Source organism: Atractosteus spatula, chromosome 15, assembly GCF_055471065.1.
Source record: "Atractosteus spatula isolate fAtrSpa1 chromosome 15, fAtrSpa1.hap1, whole genome shotgun sequence".
Classification (NCBI taxonomy): domain Eukaryota; kingdom Metazoa; phylum Chordata; class Actinopteri; order Semionotiformes; family Lepisosteidae; genus Atractosteus; species Atractosteus spatula.
Window position 1 is genome coordinate 13,121,362 of NC_142720.1, and position 19,378 is coordinate 13,140,739.

General features: G+C 37.0%; 2 protein-coding genes across 5 annotated transcripts in view; both read right to left on the reverse strand.

Annotated features, from left to right (window-relative positions):
- The window catches only part of rel (REL proto-oncogene, NF-kB subunit), a 15,984-nt gene extending 1,953 nt beyond the window's left edge, over positions 1-14,031 (reverse strand). The window contains exons 1-10 of the mRNA XM_088933582.1: positions 13,884-14,031; positions 11,836-11,880; positions 10,155-10,294; positions 8,895-9,043; positions 8,032-8,123; positions 4,516-4,656; positions 2,120-2,224; positions 1,311-1,526; positions 346-414; positions 89-151 (exon numbers count right to left, since the gene is read on the reverse strand). Coding sequence (XP_088789708.1) covers positions 89-151; positions 346-414; positions 1,311-1,526; positions 2,120-2,224; positions 4,516-4,656; positions 8,032-8,123; positions 8,895-9,043; positions 10,155-10,294; positions 11,836-11,880; positions 13,884-13,890 — 1,027 coding nt within the window. The 5' untranslated portion in view covers positions 13,891-14,031. The remainder of the gene's footprint in view (positions 1-88; positions 152-345; positions 415-1,310; positions 1,527-2,119; positions 2,225-4,515; positions 4,657-8,031; positions 8,124-8,894; positions 9,044-10,154; positions 10,295-11,835; positions 11,881-13,883) is intronic.
- papolg (poly(A) polymerase gamma) overlaps positions 11,862-19,378 on the reverse strand; it is a 17,170-nt gene continuing 9,653 nt past the window's right edge. Inside the window, exons 19-23 of one of the 4 annotated variants that reach the window (XM_088933578.1) lie at positions 19,106-19,305; positions 18,836-18,919; positions 18,484-18,543; positions 17,970-18,087; positions 11,862-11,880 (exon numbers count right to left, since the gene is read on the reverse strand). In XM_088933578.1, coding sequence (XP_088789704.1) covers positions 17,989-18,087; positions 18,484-18,543; positions 18,836-18,919; positions 19,106-19,305 — 443 coding nt within the window. In that variant the 3' untranslated portion in view covers positions 11,862-11,880; positions 17,970-17,988. Of the gene's footprint in view, positions 11,881-17,013; positions 18,088-18,483; positions 18,544-18,835; positions 18,920-19,105; positions 19,306-19,378 lie in introns of those variants that run through there. The other 3 variants (XM_088933577.1, XM_088933579.1, XM_088933580.1) reach the window with 3 other exon arrangements.

A 19,378-nucleotide genomic window follows, 5' to 3' on the forward strand; every position in this document is an offset into this window, starting at 1 on the left:
CAGTATATTTAAAATTTAATTTTCTTTATCATATAGAGCAAAAGCGCATTTGAAAAGATGGGTATGGTAATCTAATCTATATACCTACCTTTCTTAATTACTTGAGGCATATTTCTTGGAATGAGTTTGGGTCTCTCCATGTGGCTCATAACTGTAAGCAAAGCAAGATTAGATTAGTTTTTGTTCCAGCTAAGGCACAGGTAAGCAACACTGACAATATTGCATGAAACTGAGGATTTTTTTTTCTGTTGTTCTACTGTGACTAGTAATTTTTTAATATTTTAGTCTAAGTAAAGTACTGTGTCTTTTCTGGAAGGCTTGATATTCCAGCTATCTGGTGCTTACCAGGAAAACTTGGGAAGGCCTTCATCAAATCCTCTCTCCTCCTCTTTTTCTCTTGACAGCCATAGGGATCTGTAGATGTAACCCGGATAAGAATGTCAGCTTTTTTACATCACAGTAATACAGACACATCTTTGTGAATATGACATTTGTTTCATGTGCTTCCACTGCTTAAACACAATATACAAATATCACCTTGGTTAGAAAGTGGAGTTAAATGAATCTTGCAAAGTGTATCCCTGTCATGAGGGTAAAATTAAAGCAGTATATACCAAAATAGTCTTATACTAAAAACAAACATATACAGCAAAGTATAACACAAGAAAGGTTACAAATCAGAAGAAGCCTATTGTGCCCATGGAGGTTGTTTGGTTGCTAATAGCTAACTGACAGAAACTGTAGCAGGTGCAGCAACAATGCAGGTTCATCTAGGCCTTTGGCATAACAATACCATATGTTTTTTTGTGTTAAATAACATTTTTTATTCCATTCACTGCACTTTAACCAGCGAACTACTCTATCTTGGGAAAACTCACTGTACAAGAAAAAAGGTTTGCATATATTCTTCATTTGCAGGAACAAGAAACCTTTGAAAGTCGGTCCCTTGTTTTGTTTCATTATGAACCCTTTCTTTTCTACATCAAAGACTCTGTCTCTCCAGGAACAAAGGATGTTTTCTGGTTGATATTCTCCCTGAGAACGGTATTCCTCACCCTTTTCCCCAAAGTATGACAGGGAAAGGAGTATGTCTCTGAAACTGTGAAAACTTTGAAAAGTTTTAATCTGACACTGGGAATTACTTCAAAGGAATGAGGTGTTCCAGGCAAAATCAGCATTGTTATCAAGCTGTTTTACTGAAACTTAGATGGCAACATATTTCACTGAAAGTGGTGAGTTTTATCTCCGTTAATAACAAGTTTCTGACCCAGTCTTATCTGCTGGCTTTGTGATCAAAAGGTGTGCATTACCTTTGTCATCGGGAAGGTATCTGAATTCCATGGGCTCGCTGACCTCCTGGTCTGAGGGTCTACGAAGCTGCATCATCACAGACACTGGAGCCGTGATGTTGGTGTTGTAAAAAGGAGGCGTTTTGAAGACAATTGCAACTTGTCTGTGGACATCCGCCTGCGAAAAGGACCCCTTTGCCTCCCAGCCTTGTGTGAAAAAGCGAACTTCAATGTCATCTGCAGAAAAAAATAACAAAACAAACATCAGAAACTGTACAGTGGTACACTTTTAGTTCATACTGCTGGGATCACAAGTAAGCGAGGAAGTGGGATTAAACAGAAAAGGGAAATTCAAGTAGAGACCTATAACTTGCTGAGAAAAATACAACGTAGCCTTCATACAATACAGTAACTGGTGTATTTAACATAAGCCTTAAAAAGTCTATCCGGGACATCGGTTTATAAATATAGATTTGAAAGGTCCAGGAAATTGTCTACCTCAGCCATCTAAAAGCTGCAACACCAGAACAAATTGTTGGCTCCAAAAAATAAAAACTCTTGCACAATTGTGATTTTCAAGATGTCTGTGTTACAACACCCTTTCACTGTTTATCATTGCATCTTCTTCAGTGTGTTTGAAATCATGGTGCCATTGTTGCTGTGCATTCTGCACCAATTCTGAAAGTGCACCAGGACCACATCTGAAATAAAACCCACCGTGTAACTGAAATGCGCAGCACAAGCAGTTCCTGATGAAAGCCAGTGCAGAGACTTTTGTTATACTTCCACTTGAAAGAGAAAATGTGAAAAATAAATGACTGGCCCTGTACCTTTTTGAACTTTATCACAAAGCAGGAATATCTCATCTCCTCCCTTCACGCTGCCATTATTCTTGTTAACGCGGCAGATCCGCAGTTCGGCTGTATTGGGAGCTCCTGAAAAAAAGCGAAATCCGCACTATTAACAACACCAAAATAAGAACTTAAACTTTTCACTCATTCTCACAAAAGTAGACAACCCATTTCTGCCTAGGACTGAAGAAATACTTCTTTCAATTTCTGCCTTTTAGCAGATGTGCAGACCTCACAGTATTTCGCCTCTGGTAGATTTTAACCTCCTTTATCTGTGTTCTTAAATCTTATCTTGAAGATACTATTAAGTTTTATATTTAATTTTATTGATTGTGTCTAATTATTCAATTATTCAATCAAATTTAATATCTGTAATATTACCTACCACCTGTCCTTTTTATGAAAAAAAAGGCAAAATATGGGACCTTAAATCAAAAGCAGACATTTGCAAGAAAAGGAAGTGGCTATCTGCATTGGTATCTTTCAGCATACTAATGTGGAAGCTCTGTAACTTCCTCTTTTTCAGCTGTGTGTGTGAGAGAGAGAAAAGTAAAATCATTCAGCCACAAAGGCAGTTCCCTTTATGTTATAGTCAAGCTATATTCATGTGAAGGCTGACCTTTTCTTCCATCGCCCTCATCACTGTTATCATGGGTTAGAAAGAAAGGTGTATCCTGCAGCTTCATTTGTGACGAAAGAGTGTTTATTTACACCTCTGCTGCTCTCGCTTCGAGTCTTAGTATTGGCGCAGCGTGTCCTCCTCCGCTCAGCCACCCACATATCCACACTCCCACACAGCAAGGTGCATAGGCTTCTCCACAGTCCCTTTTCAATACCCAATGCATTATTTTTGCCTTGTAACACATTTGCAGAGCCAACAGAAAACCAAAGTGTACTGGTGTTAAAAATTAACACAAGGGGTGGTTGCAGCGATGAGTTATCACTATACACTTTTAAGTGGTGACATGTTCCGGACCGATGCACTAAATACCACATTTTGGGTATTCAGTGCATCGGTTTGAAAATTTTGACTTGTGAAAATAATGATTCTCATTGTTATTGAAAGATTTTACTGAATTATAAAAATATGAATCATTTGTTCCTTGTGTTTGGGTATGATGTCAATTTTTCCTTGTTTAAAGCAGTCAGTTAAAATGCTTAATTATTTTTCATTTTAATGGCACAGCCTGCAACTTCAGAGCGAGACATAACTGTCAAAATAGTTTTTTGAACTAACAAGGTTTAGTTCAAGTAGAACCAGAAATACCTGAAAATGCTTTTTTTTGCTTCACCCAAAAAAAAAATATGCATCAGGTTTAGAATACCAGGCTTGCACTGAAAGTACAATTTATTTTCCATCCAAACTAGCTACATCAATCTCTAAGAATCCAAAAGTCTCGCCAGATTGCCAGTGCAATAAGAATGAGGTCATTACTTTTCTTCCTACGTATTCCACAGCAGACTGAATATGACTGTTTTACATCAACTTCAAAGAAAGGTTTCAGACTAAATGTAATGTTTTTCTTTTTAACTGGTCAGGTAACCCACGCAGTAGCTACAACTAATCTAATTCGACTGATTCTACAGAAACGGTAATTTGCTGGGCTATCTTGCCACTTCCAGGATGTTCTTCACAGAACCATGCATTTAGCATAAACAGGTATACGAAAAGCAAGGATTTCCTGTATCATGCATCACTCTAAAAATCACTCTAAAAGTGAGACGTTTCACGTAATTTGTTACGTTATCATCATGTAGACGTCACTGAGACTGCCCTGCGTCTGTGAGGAACAGAGTCAGAGCTGTTGATTGGATCTTGAAAAAACAAATGTAAACTAAAAGCAATGCATTACTATTTACAAAGCAAAAGGAACTGTGAGTGTATTTTTGCGTTGAAAACATCAGCTTCTTCAAAGCGGTGAACTGGCAGCCTTATAGGCGTTCTTCGTTTTATCAGATCTCCGTATGCCACATTGTCCTTTACAGGTAAGGCATCTCATGCTCTCTGCATTTACCAAATTTCATTTCTAGCTTCAAAATTCAGAAAGTATTTCATGCAACTATTCCCCAAAATACTTCACTGTTTTTAGTGAGCACTTCAACGTGCCATAACAGCTTTGTAATCGTGTAAAACACGCATGGGGTGTTTCATTTGTACATATTCACTGTAGGAGTGTCTTATGAGCCACTGTATGGCCTGGTTTAAAGGAAGACAAATTGTATTAATTAATGAGGTTACCCCCCCCATATAGCTATGGAAACCAAGGACACACACAAGAAATATCATACATGTGCATGTTAAGGAAGAAGAAACTGTTCTGAGGGTTCCATGACTTCTGTAGAAAATGAAGGTCTTAAGGAATGTTGCCACTCACTGTTGTCATAGATGGGGTTGGAGACAATGGGCGGTAATGCCCTGGTGTAATGCCCACATTCATCTTGCAGGAAGACCTGGAAGCAGAGCCTCACCACGTTCAGGTCATATTCCTCTGTGTGTAGTAGCTGATCCCTCGGAACTGTACACAGAAAATAAAAAAAACTTAGAAGAGCTGGTGAGGGACCCAGGAATGACATCATTCACAATATAGTAAATTATGAAGAGGAAACTTCACAAAAAAACATCAGAAACAGAGGGACTTCAACCACCACAATGAATTCCTTTCGATCATTCCACTTTGTGAGAGAGGAAAAGGACATTTCTACTCCTAAACCTTTTTCGCTGATAAAACCCCCCCAAAAAAATGGATTTCATCTTGCAAATGTGGCTCTTTGTGCCTGTACTGTATACAGCCAATTATGCATAGTGCCTTTTCAATTTGAACACTTAGTTGCGTGTGTTGTTAAATAAACCACTAGTATGACATCATATTATAAAACACTAAGTGCAGTGTTAAAAATAAAATGTATTATCAGTATCGTCAATTCCTACCTTATATTTTGTTAGTCTGTTTAAATATAAAAAAACGGACTTGTCCTGGGCTCAGCCTCTGTGATTGCAAAAGGCCTAATAGATTTGCTCTGGGTATTAAACACACAAGCTCAGACCTAAATCAGGAAATGAAAGTGCACAGGAAGAAGTTTCTGTGTCAGCCGCCAAGATGGGACGATGTGACAGAGGAGGATATTGATGCAGAAACCCAACTTGCTCAACGAGAACTCAGCCTATCAGAATTTAGATTTAGATGTTTAAATTTTTCAGGGGCAAACACTGGACTGGCAAAACACAAAGACTGTACCACTACTAATAATTGCTTGTAAATAGTTCTGGGGAGATTATATAATTCCTCATATACAACTTAATTTAATGCATGCATCTCTGCTAAACATGTGTAGACTCTATATATGTGTCTACAGTGCCCTCACACATAACACATATGCAATAAAGCACATTAACTGCAATCTTAAAAGCTTCAGGAGGTCCTGACTTTACGTACCACAAATTTATGAATTTAGCCAACCTCCACCTACAAATGTTTATGACATCAAACTCCAGAGATGTCAGACCCACATTAGAATGGGAGACGAAGCATTCATAGTCGAAATGACACTTCTGGAGGAAGATAAGGTCAAAACACCTCTCTACTTTTAAAAACGTAAAACCTTTATCACAGCAGCCCCAGACTCTGACCCTCCACACCACACTTGTGAGTGGGTGACTGGTGTCACTCCCTCCTGCTTGATGAACACACGCACTTCAGTGCCTCTTATGACTAATACAATCATTACATTCATTTTTTTTCCATTTCAAACTCAATGGCAAACCCCATTGGGTTGAAGCATTAGAAAGAGTCAAACAAATTAGGCCTTTAAATTTTTAAAAATTAAAAACACTATAAAGAAATAGAAGTACATTAGCCTTCTTTCTCACACTGTTATTTTACTGAGATAGTAAGCTGAAAAGGATAGTTCTTTTTATGGTATTTAAATGATACCGGTTCTGCTTTGACCATAAATTGCGCAAGAGTTTTTAGCACAAGACAATTGATTTAATATTTATAATTCAGTAACAGAATCTTATTTGTCTTAATTCAAGGAGTAGATGTTAACTGCTACCATATGGCTGTGCTCACATTAATGTTTCCTTTTGGAAATGTGAAAAACGTTTATAACATATAGATGGAACTTATGCTGTGCTGTAGTGTGAAGAGAACGGAAAGTTTCTTTTAGCTTATGTGCACATTTTCACAAACCTACAATTTTTTTCAAGAAAAAAAAACTTAAGTAGGAAATATTAAGATATCTCCCGCCTTGCCTTTTACTGAAAAAAAGGATAACTTTATTTAGCTTTTTTAATTACACTTCATTTCTTGTTAATGTTTAGATATACTACTCTTACTGCAAAGCCTGATTAACTTTGTAAAATTAAAAGGAAAAGAAACACACTTTCAAGAAACTGAGAATATATTTTGGTTTCTTAAAATACAGAAAATTAATTTCTTGAATTTCTTCAAAACAAAATTAAAAGTATCTGTATGACAAGGTACAAGAACTATATTTAAATATTTAGATACTTATGAGTTTAACCCCTCCAGTAATTAAACACTACTTTCTTTCAAGATTTTAAGTCCACAAAATAGACTCCAGAGAACTTTTTCTGTAGACCCAATTTGATGGCAGGTTTGTTCAGGTTTTATGTGACTGTTGAACTTTCCTGATTCTGTATTTTTTTGCTTGCTTAGTTAGCAATCATTAGAGATAGTTCAATTAAATATATGTGGGGTGTTTTAATTACATGAATAATGTGAATAAATTTGTATCACTAAAAACTAGAAAGAAATCAGATGAGACTCTGAAAAGAGATGTTTCTGGTAACATATGGCACTATGTTTTATACAATATTTAAGGTTCAACAGAAAGATAAGTCATGGCACTAAGCATAATACAGCTTCCTCTTTGAAGTGTTGTGTATTTTAAGTTCTCCTGAGTCATGTGATATTTAGCTCAAGGTATGAGTGAGTAACTGCTTGATTAAAGAAACATTTTCTTACACTGCTATCTGCTTTTGCTTTCTTTTTAAGACCAAGTCAGACTACCATTGTATAAGCAAACCAATGACACCTGACAATACATCAAGGAAGATATTGGGAAATGCTGGAATGTCTGGCCTTTTTCAGACATCAACTCAAAGGCATGGCCTTAAATTGTTAGGTTCGCTGGCGTATTCCAGTGATTTTTCATGCAATGCAGAGAACAAACAGATGACAAAAGTGTGAAACATGCTTCATATGAAAGTAATTATGGCTTTTTAAAGAGTGGATTTAGAAAGCAAGAGACAGAAAGATGGGTGCAATATGGGGGAAAACTCCATTAGCTCTCAAGCTGCCACTGTATTATCATTCTGCTGCTTTCTTTTTGTCAAAACACAATCCTGAGGGAAGAGTTCAACACGCAGAGCAAAGGGTGAAGAAAAATACAACAGAAGAACTGTAATATCTGTAATACCACTAGTGAAACACGGCTTAAGAAGTAGAGTAGAAACAATGTATGCTCCTCTTTGTGAATGCAATGAAAGAACTTGACCCAAGACCCAAGACCGAAGACTCAGAATTACAGCCTACCACAAAATATACGATGAAATATAATTTACAAAACAACTGAACAAGAGAGACACATAAGAAAATTATGTGTCTTATATATTGAATTACTGTTGACTGTATGTAGCTCTTATCAGAAATATCTGAGGATTTATCGCTTAGTATGAAAAATCACAGCGCCATTCCCATTTGTTAACAGATGGATCAAGATATGATTTTCTGTTACAGGTGGACTCAAACATATGGACGATCAAAACTAAATCATCCATCCATCCATTTTCTAACCACTTGACCCAATACAGGGTCACAGGGGAGCCAGAGCCAACTTTAAATCACATTATTGAAAGAAATCCTCACCTTGAAAAGGATTGATGCCTCTTGTCATTCGCAGCATGATGGCTTCCTTAACTTCTCTCCTCCGTACACACTGGATACCCAGATTCTGGAATCTGTCATTTAGGTTAACCAAGATTATAGACACAAGCTCTGGATTTACTGAACCATACTGGAAACTGGCTGTACTGCACTGTTCACAATTATATGTTGGAACTGGGTTTTTTCCAGATTTCACAGGGCTGACACTGCAGGACCATAACATCAAACATCAAACCATGGAGATCATATTAAACTCAATAACAGGTAGTTTGCATATGACTAGATTATGGTCTTTACCAGGGGATTCCCCAGATCATTTCCCACATGGGAAAAAAAAAACATTCATCTTGGTAAAACTGGGAAGCAAACACTGATGTGTGGGTGGATGATGAAATCGATGGGAGTCTACTAAGGCATTCTGTCACTATCCCTTTAAGGGCATTTCATCACTCTAGATACCACAGTATGCTATTACACCACTCTAAGAATATAACACTGAGTAGAGAAGTCACTGCATAGAACAATAAAAAGTTTAGGAAGGATAAAAAAACTAATTTCTTATCCTTATAAAAATAATTAGACATGTATTACTCCTAGAGGGATTTCCAAATGAATACCTTATAAAATGAGCACAGTGACTAGGAAAGTCAACTGATCTCAATTAAACTGATCAATTATTTTGAAAAATTGTATGTTATCCATTGTCGGCTTCACTGGCTTATGTTTCACATGAATACAACCAGCTTCTGATGTTCTAAATCTGAATTGTAGGACCATCTGGCAATTATTGCTTATTCCAACGATAAGAGTCATAAGCCTGTAATGACAAACTGAGTGTAACTTACGCTATAACTCTTCGCTCTGGACCAAACTCTGCTTCATAGTATCCATCTTTGCAATCTTTCCCCACCAGGTCATGCGGATGAGGCCTGTAGGGCTCGTTTTTTGTCACTAACGACACTCGGACTTTGCCTTTTCCGCAGTAATTAAGAATCTAGGAGAGATGAGAGAATAAAACAAAAACTGTTCATTTTAATACGCAAACAACTAGTTGTCAGGCTGAGGGCTGTTTACTGTAGTGTTTTGCAGTTTTTACCCATGATTGTATAATATCTAAACTAGACATTTACTTTGCTTCAATGCAGTCTCTCACAATCTGTGCCACTTTTACTCTCAGAGCGTTTCCATTATTTCATTTAGCAGTACTACACTTTAGTGTTCATTTGTCATGGCAAACCATTGTATATATTTTTAATAGGAGAGCAGTTTAGCTGAAAAAATAATAAACCTTTTCTGATAGTACCTTTTTTACTAAATCTTAATGACGAAACTTTACTTTAAAGTACTTCCCTGAATCAGAACTTAGAAGCAATGTGAAAAGTTTTTTTAGACTCTCTGTTAAGAACACAGTAGCAGATCTTGTTTCCTACTTTCTAGGATCTTGGCAGTAAGCTGCTCTCTCCAGAGACTGGCAGCCAGTTATAAAAGGGCTATGAATTCTCAATGAACTTCACATCCACGCCTGTTACTTGACTCAGGCTGTTCAACTAACTTTATGTGAACACTATTAACTAAGCACAATCCTACCAGCAATGAATAAACACAGAGATATCTTATTTCATAAACTGACAGAAAGGGTAATAAAATGCTCATTACAAACCACAGTGACCAGGACAATCATATCTCCAAGGTCACACTCAAATTACATTAAGTTTTCAATGCATTTATGAACCTGGTTGTGTTGTACATATTTTACATCTCCAAAGTGGACTGTAGAAATGAATGTGTATTTATTAATTGCAGGACTATACGCTATGTGCAAAAAGACTGCGTTTTAAAAAAATGTAAGTTATAAACATGGTCGAGCATCACATTCCCAAGCAAATGCATTCTTTCCTGCTCAAAGAGACACGATTGCACTTCTGGTCACCAATTTATATTTTACTAGTGCCTCCAGTGGAACAAACACGAGAGTGCTGATAAAAAGCTGTGCTACCCCATTGCCTGGGAGTGACTGATCACAGATCACAATCAATCCGCACTTCCATTGTGAAAGGAGTCTGAAGTCAATGTCTATAATAGTGACTCTTAACTACAATACTTGCCTGTATGCTGGGATAGGATCTGTTGTTGTCAGTGCTGCGTTCGCCAGGAATGCTACCTGCTGATCGTCCTTCGCACTTATATCTAAATCGCATCCCCCTCTGTTTGGGCTCCTCGAATATCTGAGCACAGGGCTCCCCAGCTGAAACACAAACGTATGTTAAAAGCAGCCACGAACAATTTGCCTAACTGTACAGCTGATTTACTCTTACACAAAAAGCCAAACACATGCACTGAAAACTTCTGTCAGGGTTGTCTCTACATGCAGTACCAAGGATTAATCTCATTAAATTATAAAGTTTAGAAAGTAAGACATAAATCATAAAAAATAAATAGATTTCCACCTATTCTGATTTGTAAACTACAATGAAAGAATTCCTACCACAAAAAAAACAATTGTTTTCCTCTATTCTCTCTCAAAACAGTCATTTGCATATGAAATTGCCTTAATGGAGAAGATAAATTTACACTCAAAACAGCTTTAATGTCTTGATTAAAGCAGCTAACTAAAATAGTTTTAGGCTCAAAGTGTACGCATAAAATAAACTAGTCAGAATGTGCAGTTGTCATCTCTGTAAACCTCATACTTTATTAACTTGCACACTATAATGAATTTCAAAAAGGTCAACAGGAGATCACTGCATTCAAATGTGTAACTCAGAGTCTAATGAAAAGACACCAGGAAAGTATCTTTGGGCAAATATGATATAAGATCAAAATTAATATGCCCACAAACCTCTCCAGGCAAACCTAAAGCCATGATCTCACTCATGAGATTCTTCAATGACCTACATACTAATTAAAGACTTGATTAGATTTTTTTGTGACTCAGCTGGAACACAGTCAAGTAGTAATAACCATTTAGATATGATATCCTGAATGATAAAGTCTGTTTCATGCCTCAAACTCGAAATGAACAGAATATTTCAGCACTGCTCTGATGTCTAAAGAAGTATTTATACTTTTTTAAGCATATTACTAAATCACTTCCTTTCTCCGTACAGGTAGTGGCATACGGTAGGTCTCATAAGTTCCCCCTTAACCAACTGCACTGACTGCTTTAACTTAAACAGGAAGCACATAATCCATGTGAATTCATACTGATTGCTTACAACCCCAGTGAGGAGGAAATTACATGACATTTCCTGACATGCTGAACAACAAAAAAGAACTTCCGGGATCTAATGACAAAAATTTGAGAAATCTGACATTTGAGAAATCCATAACAATAATGAAATTATCAGGTTATGATGTCTCTAAAACAGGGATTTTGACATATCGTCTGTTAGGAAAGTCTCCATCATTGACACAATTTTACATGAAACGTGTCAGAAACTAGCAGATTTCCTTGTCTTCACACTTTCCTTCTGCTTCATGACACCTTAGGTTAAATTTTTAAAAAAAAGCCTAAATCAATCTTGGTACTTACTTCATTTTTTTTTTACAAAGTCACCCAGCGGGGTTTTCTTTATTATGATTCAAAAATTAAGTTACACATTTGCCTTTCAAATCTGCCGGGCTCACACCTCCTCCTCTCATAGCAGAGCGATGAGTAATGGGGTGATGGAACTCGCATAAATTACTGCCCCCACAGCAAGATTCTGGGGTTTAACAAACTGTGAAAGTGCATTAAGAAGACTGTAGTCCATTGTTGTTGTACAGTGGTACATTACAGAACCTTACCTAAAACATGGGGATTCCTGGTCATCGAAACCACAGGTGGTAGCACTGAAAAAATTTAGGAAACAGAACAACGTAAGCTATAGCTCTATGGCAGCATTACTCTTGTTAGAAACGACATAGCATGACAATTCCACTCACACAAAGCAATAGCATTTCAACAAGCTGGTTTTCAGGTTGTCTTTACAACAGCTGAAAACGGCAATATCTTTCACCTTGATTCATTTACATCTCCATGAAAAGGTCAGTGAGCCACCAACGAACTTTTTACAGTAAAAAGAGCTTATATATCACATATTAAAAATGCTTCTGTTTTGGATGGTTGATTGATTCAGTGAGTCATATATGTAATGTGTCAACAAGGGCACACTGAAGCAAAATTAACAGGTGGTATTCTTTAATAGAAACATCACACTGTTTGGGTTTATTAGAATAACAATGGCGATAATGGGTAAAAAGCAATGCCATAACACGAGATAAACGTATAAACGGATTTATGGCAGCAATGTAAGAACTGAGAAAACAGGCCTTTGTACTGCGGCTATACAAACAGAGCACTACATCACGCCTCTACGTAAAATATACAGGGCGAAGTATAAAACACAAACACGCACGCACTCCTACATACATACACACGTCCATGGCCCCACGCAAGTACCCGACCGCACGGGCGCTTCTGCAAACACTGAATGACTTGTAATACATTAAGGCTAGAACCCCCGGTTACCAACCATTACACACTGGTTTGCATTCGTACTGTAAACCCGTGAAGATCTTCACAAAAAGTCCTGCTGTGACAGTGCAGTCAGGCGCACATCGCTACCAGCGCGTTAAGGCACCAGAAGTCAATGCACCACTCGGGCGCACCGGCGAATAGGGAAGCAGTGCTCTAAATCTAAATCGCCTGGCTCTTAGCTGTGTGTGACACTGAACTACAGTGCGTAAAGCGACGATCAAGGTTGTGTACAATACATGTTGCTTTTTTTTTTGCTTCACGTTCAAAAACAAAAGTAATCAAAACGTATCACATGAATAAACGTCAGTCTTATGTCACTGTGAAACCCGAGTCAATGACAAATTCGGAGACTTGGAATTTCATTACTTCCCCAATTATAAGTCCGCCAGATACTGCAACTGGATATAACGAAAGCTTTTCACCGCCATTACCAAATTGATTTTTCTAAATGGCTTTAGTTTAATTTTCTCTAAACGTGGATGACAATTCATAAGAGAAAAGATTTCTTTACATGCATAAATATTCAAAACATTTAGCCTTTCGTTTCTCTGTTCCACCCGCGTCAGCCTACATCATTTTCCTTCCGTATTTATCCGTTTTCGCTTGTGTTAAAAAAACGTGTTAAAAAAAACTATACTATAGAATTGATCAAACGGATTCAAACTTAGGACACCACTTGTAAATTATTAAACGTAATGTGATTAACTTATTTAATTGAATGTAGTCAGAAATATTTAACTTTTTTTCCCAATTATAAACAGCATACTAAATCAAACGTAACTGTAAGTTAGACAACTTTAGATGTTTTAATAGTGTCCACATACAGAGCGACGTTCAAGATAAAAATTGATTTGACAGTAAAACATTACATCGTCTCTCGACAAAGCAGGAAGGCGTGACTATTTGAAAAGCTAATCAACCTACGATTGTTTTTGGATTTTCCGCATATAATTCAGCTATCACGCTGTTTGTAAAATCTGCTAAAGTAGTGAAAAACGACCTTATAAACTAAAAAAAAAAACTCGAGACCAAAATTGAAATCCATGACTAACGTCAATCATATTACCATGCTACCTCAAACGGGGAAAGTTATTTTAAATCAAGTAACGGCAACGTACTGATGATGAAGTCTGACATATTAAATTATATAACTAACACTAGGATCTACCAGTTTAATTTCGGTGTTCCATTATATTAAACTATTTTCCCCATGGAAAAAAAAAACAAGACCGAAAGCTTTCTGAAAGCCGAGCGAAACTGATTTCGTTGTTAGTTACAAACTTGTTGTTTACAAAGTTTTAAAAATGTAACTCACCGTTCATTCTTCGAACCCCTTTATGAGATATGGTTTTTAATTGGCAAGTCTTGACTGAAACTCGGAACTGGAAGGTTTATGTATTGATTGTGAAAACGATGAAGATATTTTACTCTGGGAATTCCCCAGTAACTCCTCCTTGTAAACTAAGGCCAACCCCTCAAAGCGGAACAATAAAATGAAATATAATCCCATTTATTCAAATATTTGTTTTGCGCGAGCATACACATATATTAACAGATTTGTGTATAGCCTACATATCACATATCCCCAAAGACCAAAGGTTAGATTTAGTTTCTGTGATTCACTCAGATGTATCAGTATATGCCAACACTTGTAAAAGTATTGACATGATACTCCACTATTATTCACCGCGTAGTAAAATATATTGCTTATGATAAAACCTCATTATTTGACAAGTGTCCGTCTTCTTAACTAATCACTTACTCCACCCAGCATGCAGCAATTTTCAAATCCTTACTGAGCGCACACATTTATTACACAAGGTTGAAAACAATTTTCCCGACCGTCTTCAAATAAATACAGCAGGGTTATTTAATTTAAAAAATATATTTTTTAGGTTGTAATAGGCAATACGTCTGTGGTACGCTCTATTTCATGCTGGGTCATTTCATTCAAAAGCCCTGTTAAAACTTAATATAAACTTAAAAGAAATCATAAAAATAAATAATCCTGCAGAAGATGTAAGAAGATGTTTGTAAACACAACAGTGGGATAGAATTTAGCACAAAAAAAAACAGAAGTGTTGCATGTATTTTCTTCAAGTGAATATGGATAAAAAAACGTAGTTTCTGAATATTTTCTGTACATTAAGCAAGAAAAAAGCTTATTGTTGGGGCAAGAGAAACCCCATGAAAAAAATCACCACGCTTTAAAAGCGGCAGCATTTAATTATCCTGTTTAAAATTGTGGTTTTTTGATATTTCAGTCTAACCTTCAAAGGACACTTATCTCTATTCGACGACTGTATACACGACACAATCAGTTCAATTTCCATCTCTGACGTCAAGAATTAAAGGAGGTTCCAGGTGCTGCCTGCCGGCTTCCGACTTAGCATAGCGAGTTCAGCCACCAAAGGCCATGTACATCATTAGTATGACTAAGAAACCCCCTGCACAGCAGAAATACGCAAACTCTAAATAATGAGAGAAAAAAGGTAAATTGACGAGGGCCGTTAAAGGCTCGGCCTATCTGAAGAACCCCTACCATAACCACTATAAATATTTGTACACTTCGCCGAGCCATCAATGGCATTAAACTGACGCATATAACGTTCAGCTTCTTTTGTTCTGTAAATTAACCGCAGCATGGTAAAAAATACATTTTCTTTTTCGTATGTAATATAGGCGACGCCATTTGAGAAAGCAGACCTTTCCATTTAGGCGTTGAATAGCATGCGTTTAAAAAGTATTATATATTTTTGGGGTGAAAGAGCTGTATGGAGGGTAATCCCCCACTGTCAGCAGTGAATTTGCACACCCACAAAATGCGAGCCGGGAATCTCCCAGTTGCAAGACGCTAAGAATATGCGGAAGTATTTTATTACAAAGGAAGTGAACTACAGCCATAGGAAGGTACGTCTTTAAGTGAATAACGTAGGACAATTGTGACTAGTGCAAAGAAGCAACAGGTTACAGAAACCTCTGAAGACCGACATTTTGGCGTCTTTCGACTGACATTACCAGTGCTAATAGGTTATATGAATTAAAAAAAAAACGAACAGTACCGCACATTTATAATTTGTACCTGATTTGTATTCACACATTTCTAATATACACGTCCATCCAAGGATTTTGAGCGTGGATTCCGCCCGGAAATGAGCCGACACGCAGCGTCTTGTCAAACTGATGCAAATATAATTGATAAGTCGTTAAAAAGCTGTCAGTTTCCATAAGAGTGAATACATGGTGGAATAGTCAGCCTACAATATCCCCTTGCACATTCACATGGGTCTAAGCATATTCGTTTAAAATTATGTGCTTTAACATACTGAAGACACCAGGACATTCGAGTATTTTGAGACGCAGCTGCACATCCCTTCAGACATGACGATACACACTCTTACCTTTCAGGTCCTACGTCAGTCATCTCCCAGGACAACTGACTAAAGAGCTGGTACGCAAGGGCTAGCTGCAACATCGCGCAGTGAACTTCCTAGGCAGAACTCGTCTCGCCTTAGTCACATTCACTTGAGTAACAAGGATCAAGATGGCTAAAATGAAATGAACTATAAATTAAATACTTTACACCAATATTCAAGGCACTAAATTGTATTATGCTCAACTACAATAGTGGAAAACTGCATCTTCACCTATTTTGTACAGAAATTGGATTCCCAGCAATCTTCAAAATGCACTTCAAATTCACCCCCATGTCAAGATAAGTCTTACACCGATCGAGGCAACTGCTCACTTCTCAGTGAAGCACAAAGCTTGCTTCACACTCCCACTCCACACTCTTTAGGTGAAAAAATATAGCTCCTACCCTTTCCCCTCCTTCTTTCAACTGTGGGGCCCCATGCCATACTGGTAGGAAAAATGTAACTGGTATTAAAACATAATAGACTTCATTTTGTAATTAAACAGTAAGGAAATTACTAATTGAAACCTCTGTTCTCGGAATGTCTGACATTCCATAGCGTAATTTAAAGATATTTGAAAGGCCCAAAACACTAGTCAAGACTGCCAGCTACATTTTCTTTCATCCAGGTCACACTATATACACAATTCAATATTTTGAAAGCTCAAATGGCGAAAGGTTTCAAAAACCTGAACAAAATGAAAGCTTTATTTTTTACATTTATAGGCTCTAAAGTATTTGAAAGAAACAGGACTGAAAGCTACTGCTCGGTAGTTAAATTAAAAGGACAATAAAACCTGCTGCAAATGACTAATTCAAGTTAGTGACCTACTTTGTTTTCAGAAATCATAAAACAATTTAGGTTATTCAGAGTATGAACACCTGACATGATGTTTGCCTAAATATGCCATCTCAGTGAATAAGACCTTTTCAATGTGCTTGTTCTTTAGAACAAATACATTAAATAGTATGAAACAGGGAAAAAAACTGCATTTATAAGAATTCAGAAAGGAAGACAAGGACACAGTTCTGGGGTTTTTATGGATTTTTTGTTCTTATTTCAAATATGGCAATTTCAAACACTACTTACAAAAATACCCTTTCAGATACAACTTGTCCTACAAAAAAAACAAACCAAGTGGATTACAACCACTTTGCATTTTAAGAGGAGTGATAACCAAAGTCTGCATAAGCTTTGACAGTTAGATGGTCATGAGAAAAACTAAATCCATTACATAAAAAAAAATACACAGTATGAAGGTGGATATAAATAAGAACCCCAAGAATGAATACATTTAAACTGTTTCTGTACATCTAACCTCAGCAGATATGGAGCTAGTCATACCATTCTACAAGGTCAAGTTATGACTACTTCCAAAAATGTTTTCCAAAAGAAATATGAATTTCTATAGAGCCTCCATAGGAGGCATGCATCCGTAAAAATCAGCTGATCCATCTAGACAGCAAGGCATGATCCATTTGAGTAAGTCTGACCTAGTGTATCCCAGATGGTAATGACACTAAGTAACCGCTTGTTAATCTGCATTGAGTAGAGGAGCAGAAACAATCAAACAGATTTCTGAAAATTTGCCAGGACTGATTCCAACAGTAACAGCTGCAAATCTTATACATAACTAACAAAACAATACAGTATTTTTTTTTACATTTTTTTCCCCATTATTAAAAACTACAGTTTAGGCATTTCAAAAAAAGATTTACAGTAATTTCAAAATTATATACATATCTACAAGTATGCACTTTAACATTAAGGCAATTTAAAAAAAGTTTCTCCAGTGGTCTTGATTCAGTAGATTTCGGATTACCAGGAAACGACTGCAAATGTCCGCAGGCAGAAAACACCTCTTGATCAACAAGAACATTTACTGTAGGCAATCGCAGATCCAAAACATTTGTGGGCAATAGGGGGTAGCCAAAAGAGCATTTTAAAAGTAAACAGATGTAATATCAATATACAAAATTAATTACCTGGAGAGAGATAGTGATGTTATCGGTTTAGGGTCAGCCTGATGGAGTTTTTTACAACACGTAGATTACTGGTAGGCAAGGGTGATGATGCATCTGGTAACTCCTTACTGGACAGTCTCTGTGAAACATACAAGAGCAAAGACCATATACAGGGATGTGCGTGTATTTGTTTCACAGTTTTGATGTATTTGTCATTTCACTTTATGTGACCTTGATGTCTGCCTTTAATTTCTGAACAGGTTAAGTGGCCATTCAGGTTCGTGAAAGACGTTCACTTCACAATATGTGGTTTATAAAAAGCAAGGAGGTCAAACATGGTAAAAGCAACATTACCTAGTTACCTACAGTTCTTTCTCGAAAGAAAGACTAAATACAAAGGCTTGAAATATGGCGGCTTTAGCACATTATAAAAATATTTTACACCATGCCGCAATCCAGTGATAAAAGATTGAAAGAAGCAGAGTGCTTCAAGTGTTTAGAGTGATCCAGACACATGGATTTTAATTAACTGTACCTGGGATCTTGAAGTGTCAATGGTTGGAATTGGCATAGGCTTAACTCCACTAAGTCTCTCCTGTTACAAAAGCAGCAAATTAAGAATGTTAGGAACAGTAGCTCGAGTTCTAGTAAGGCCACCAGGGAGATCTCAGATTTGCCATTTTATTAAAAACAGCATTTAGAAAATCTGGGTGTACAATTAAAACAAGACAAAAAGCTCTACATAATTACCAAGTCCGGTTTTTTTAAGATATGTGCAGACCACCCGAGTCTTGAGCTTGTCTCTTCAGTCTTGCATATTTGCAACATGGCATAAATACGGCAGAGTACACACCAGCAGCAAGGAGTCAAACACTGCTTATACTTACCCTTACCTGACCATCAACTTGATCTTGCCCATCGCTTGCAGATGTGAAAGGTTCTTTAAATGCACAATCATCAGAGAAAATAAGCTGCAGAAAAGAGGAATGTGTGACATTTCACGTTTTAACGGATCTCTATGAATCCCCCCGATTATTTCCACATTAAGTGAAACATTTTCCAGAAACTAGATGCCAAAGATACCTTAAATCAAAGGTTCCCTTATACCTTATAACTAAAAAGGTCTGCATTCATTTAAAGTGCAAATGAAAGGTCACCTTTTCTGCATCTTTGAGACGCTTTGGCGATTCCTCCAGGGAAGGAGAGTGTGGTCTTTTGGGGGCACTACCATTAATGGTTACATTTGCAACTCCATTAGGCAGCTGATGGGGAGGTTGGTTGTTTGGCGACAATCGAGGAATAACGTTCCTGCCTACAACTGTAGGGATAGTACTACCGGCAGGAATCAGCGCAGGTTCTAAATAAAAAATACAGATTAAATGACAGCGTTTTTCTTTGTCATTACAATACAAAAATTAAATACAATTGAA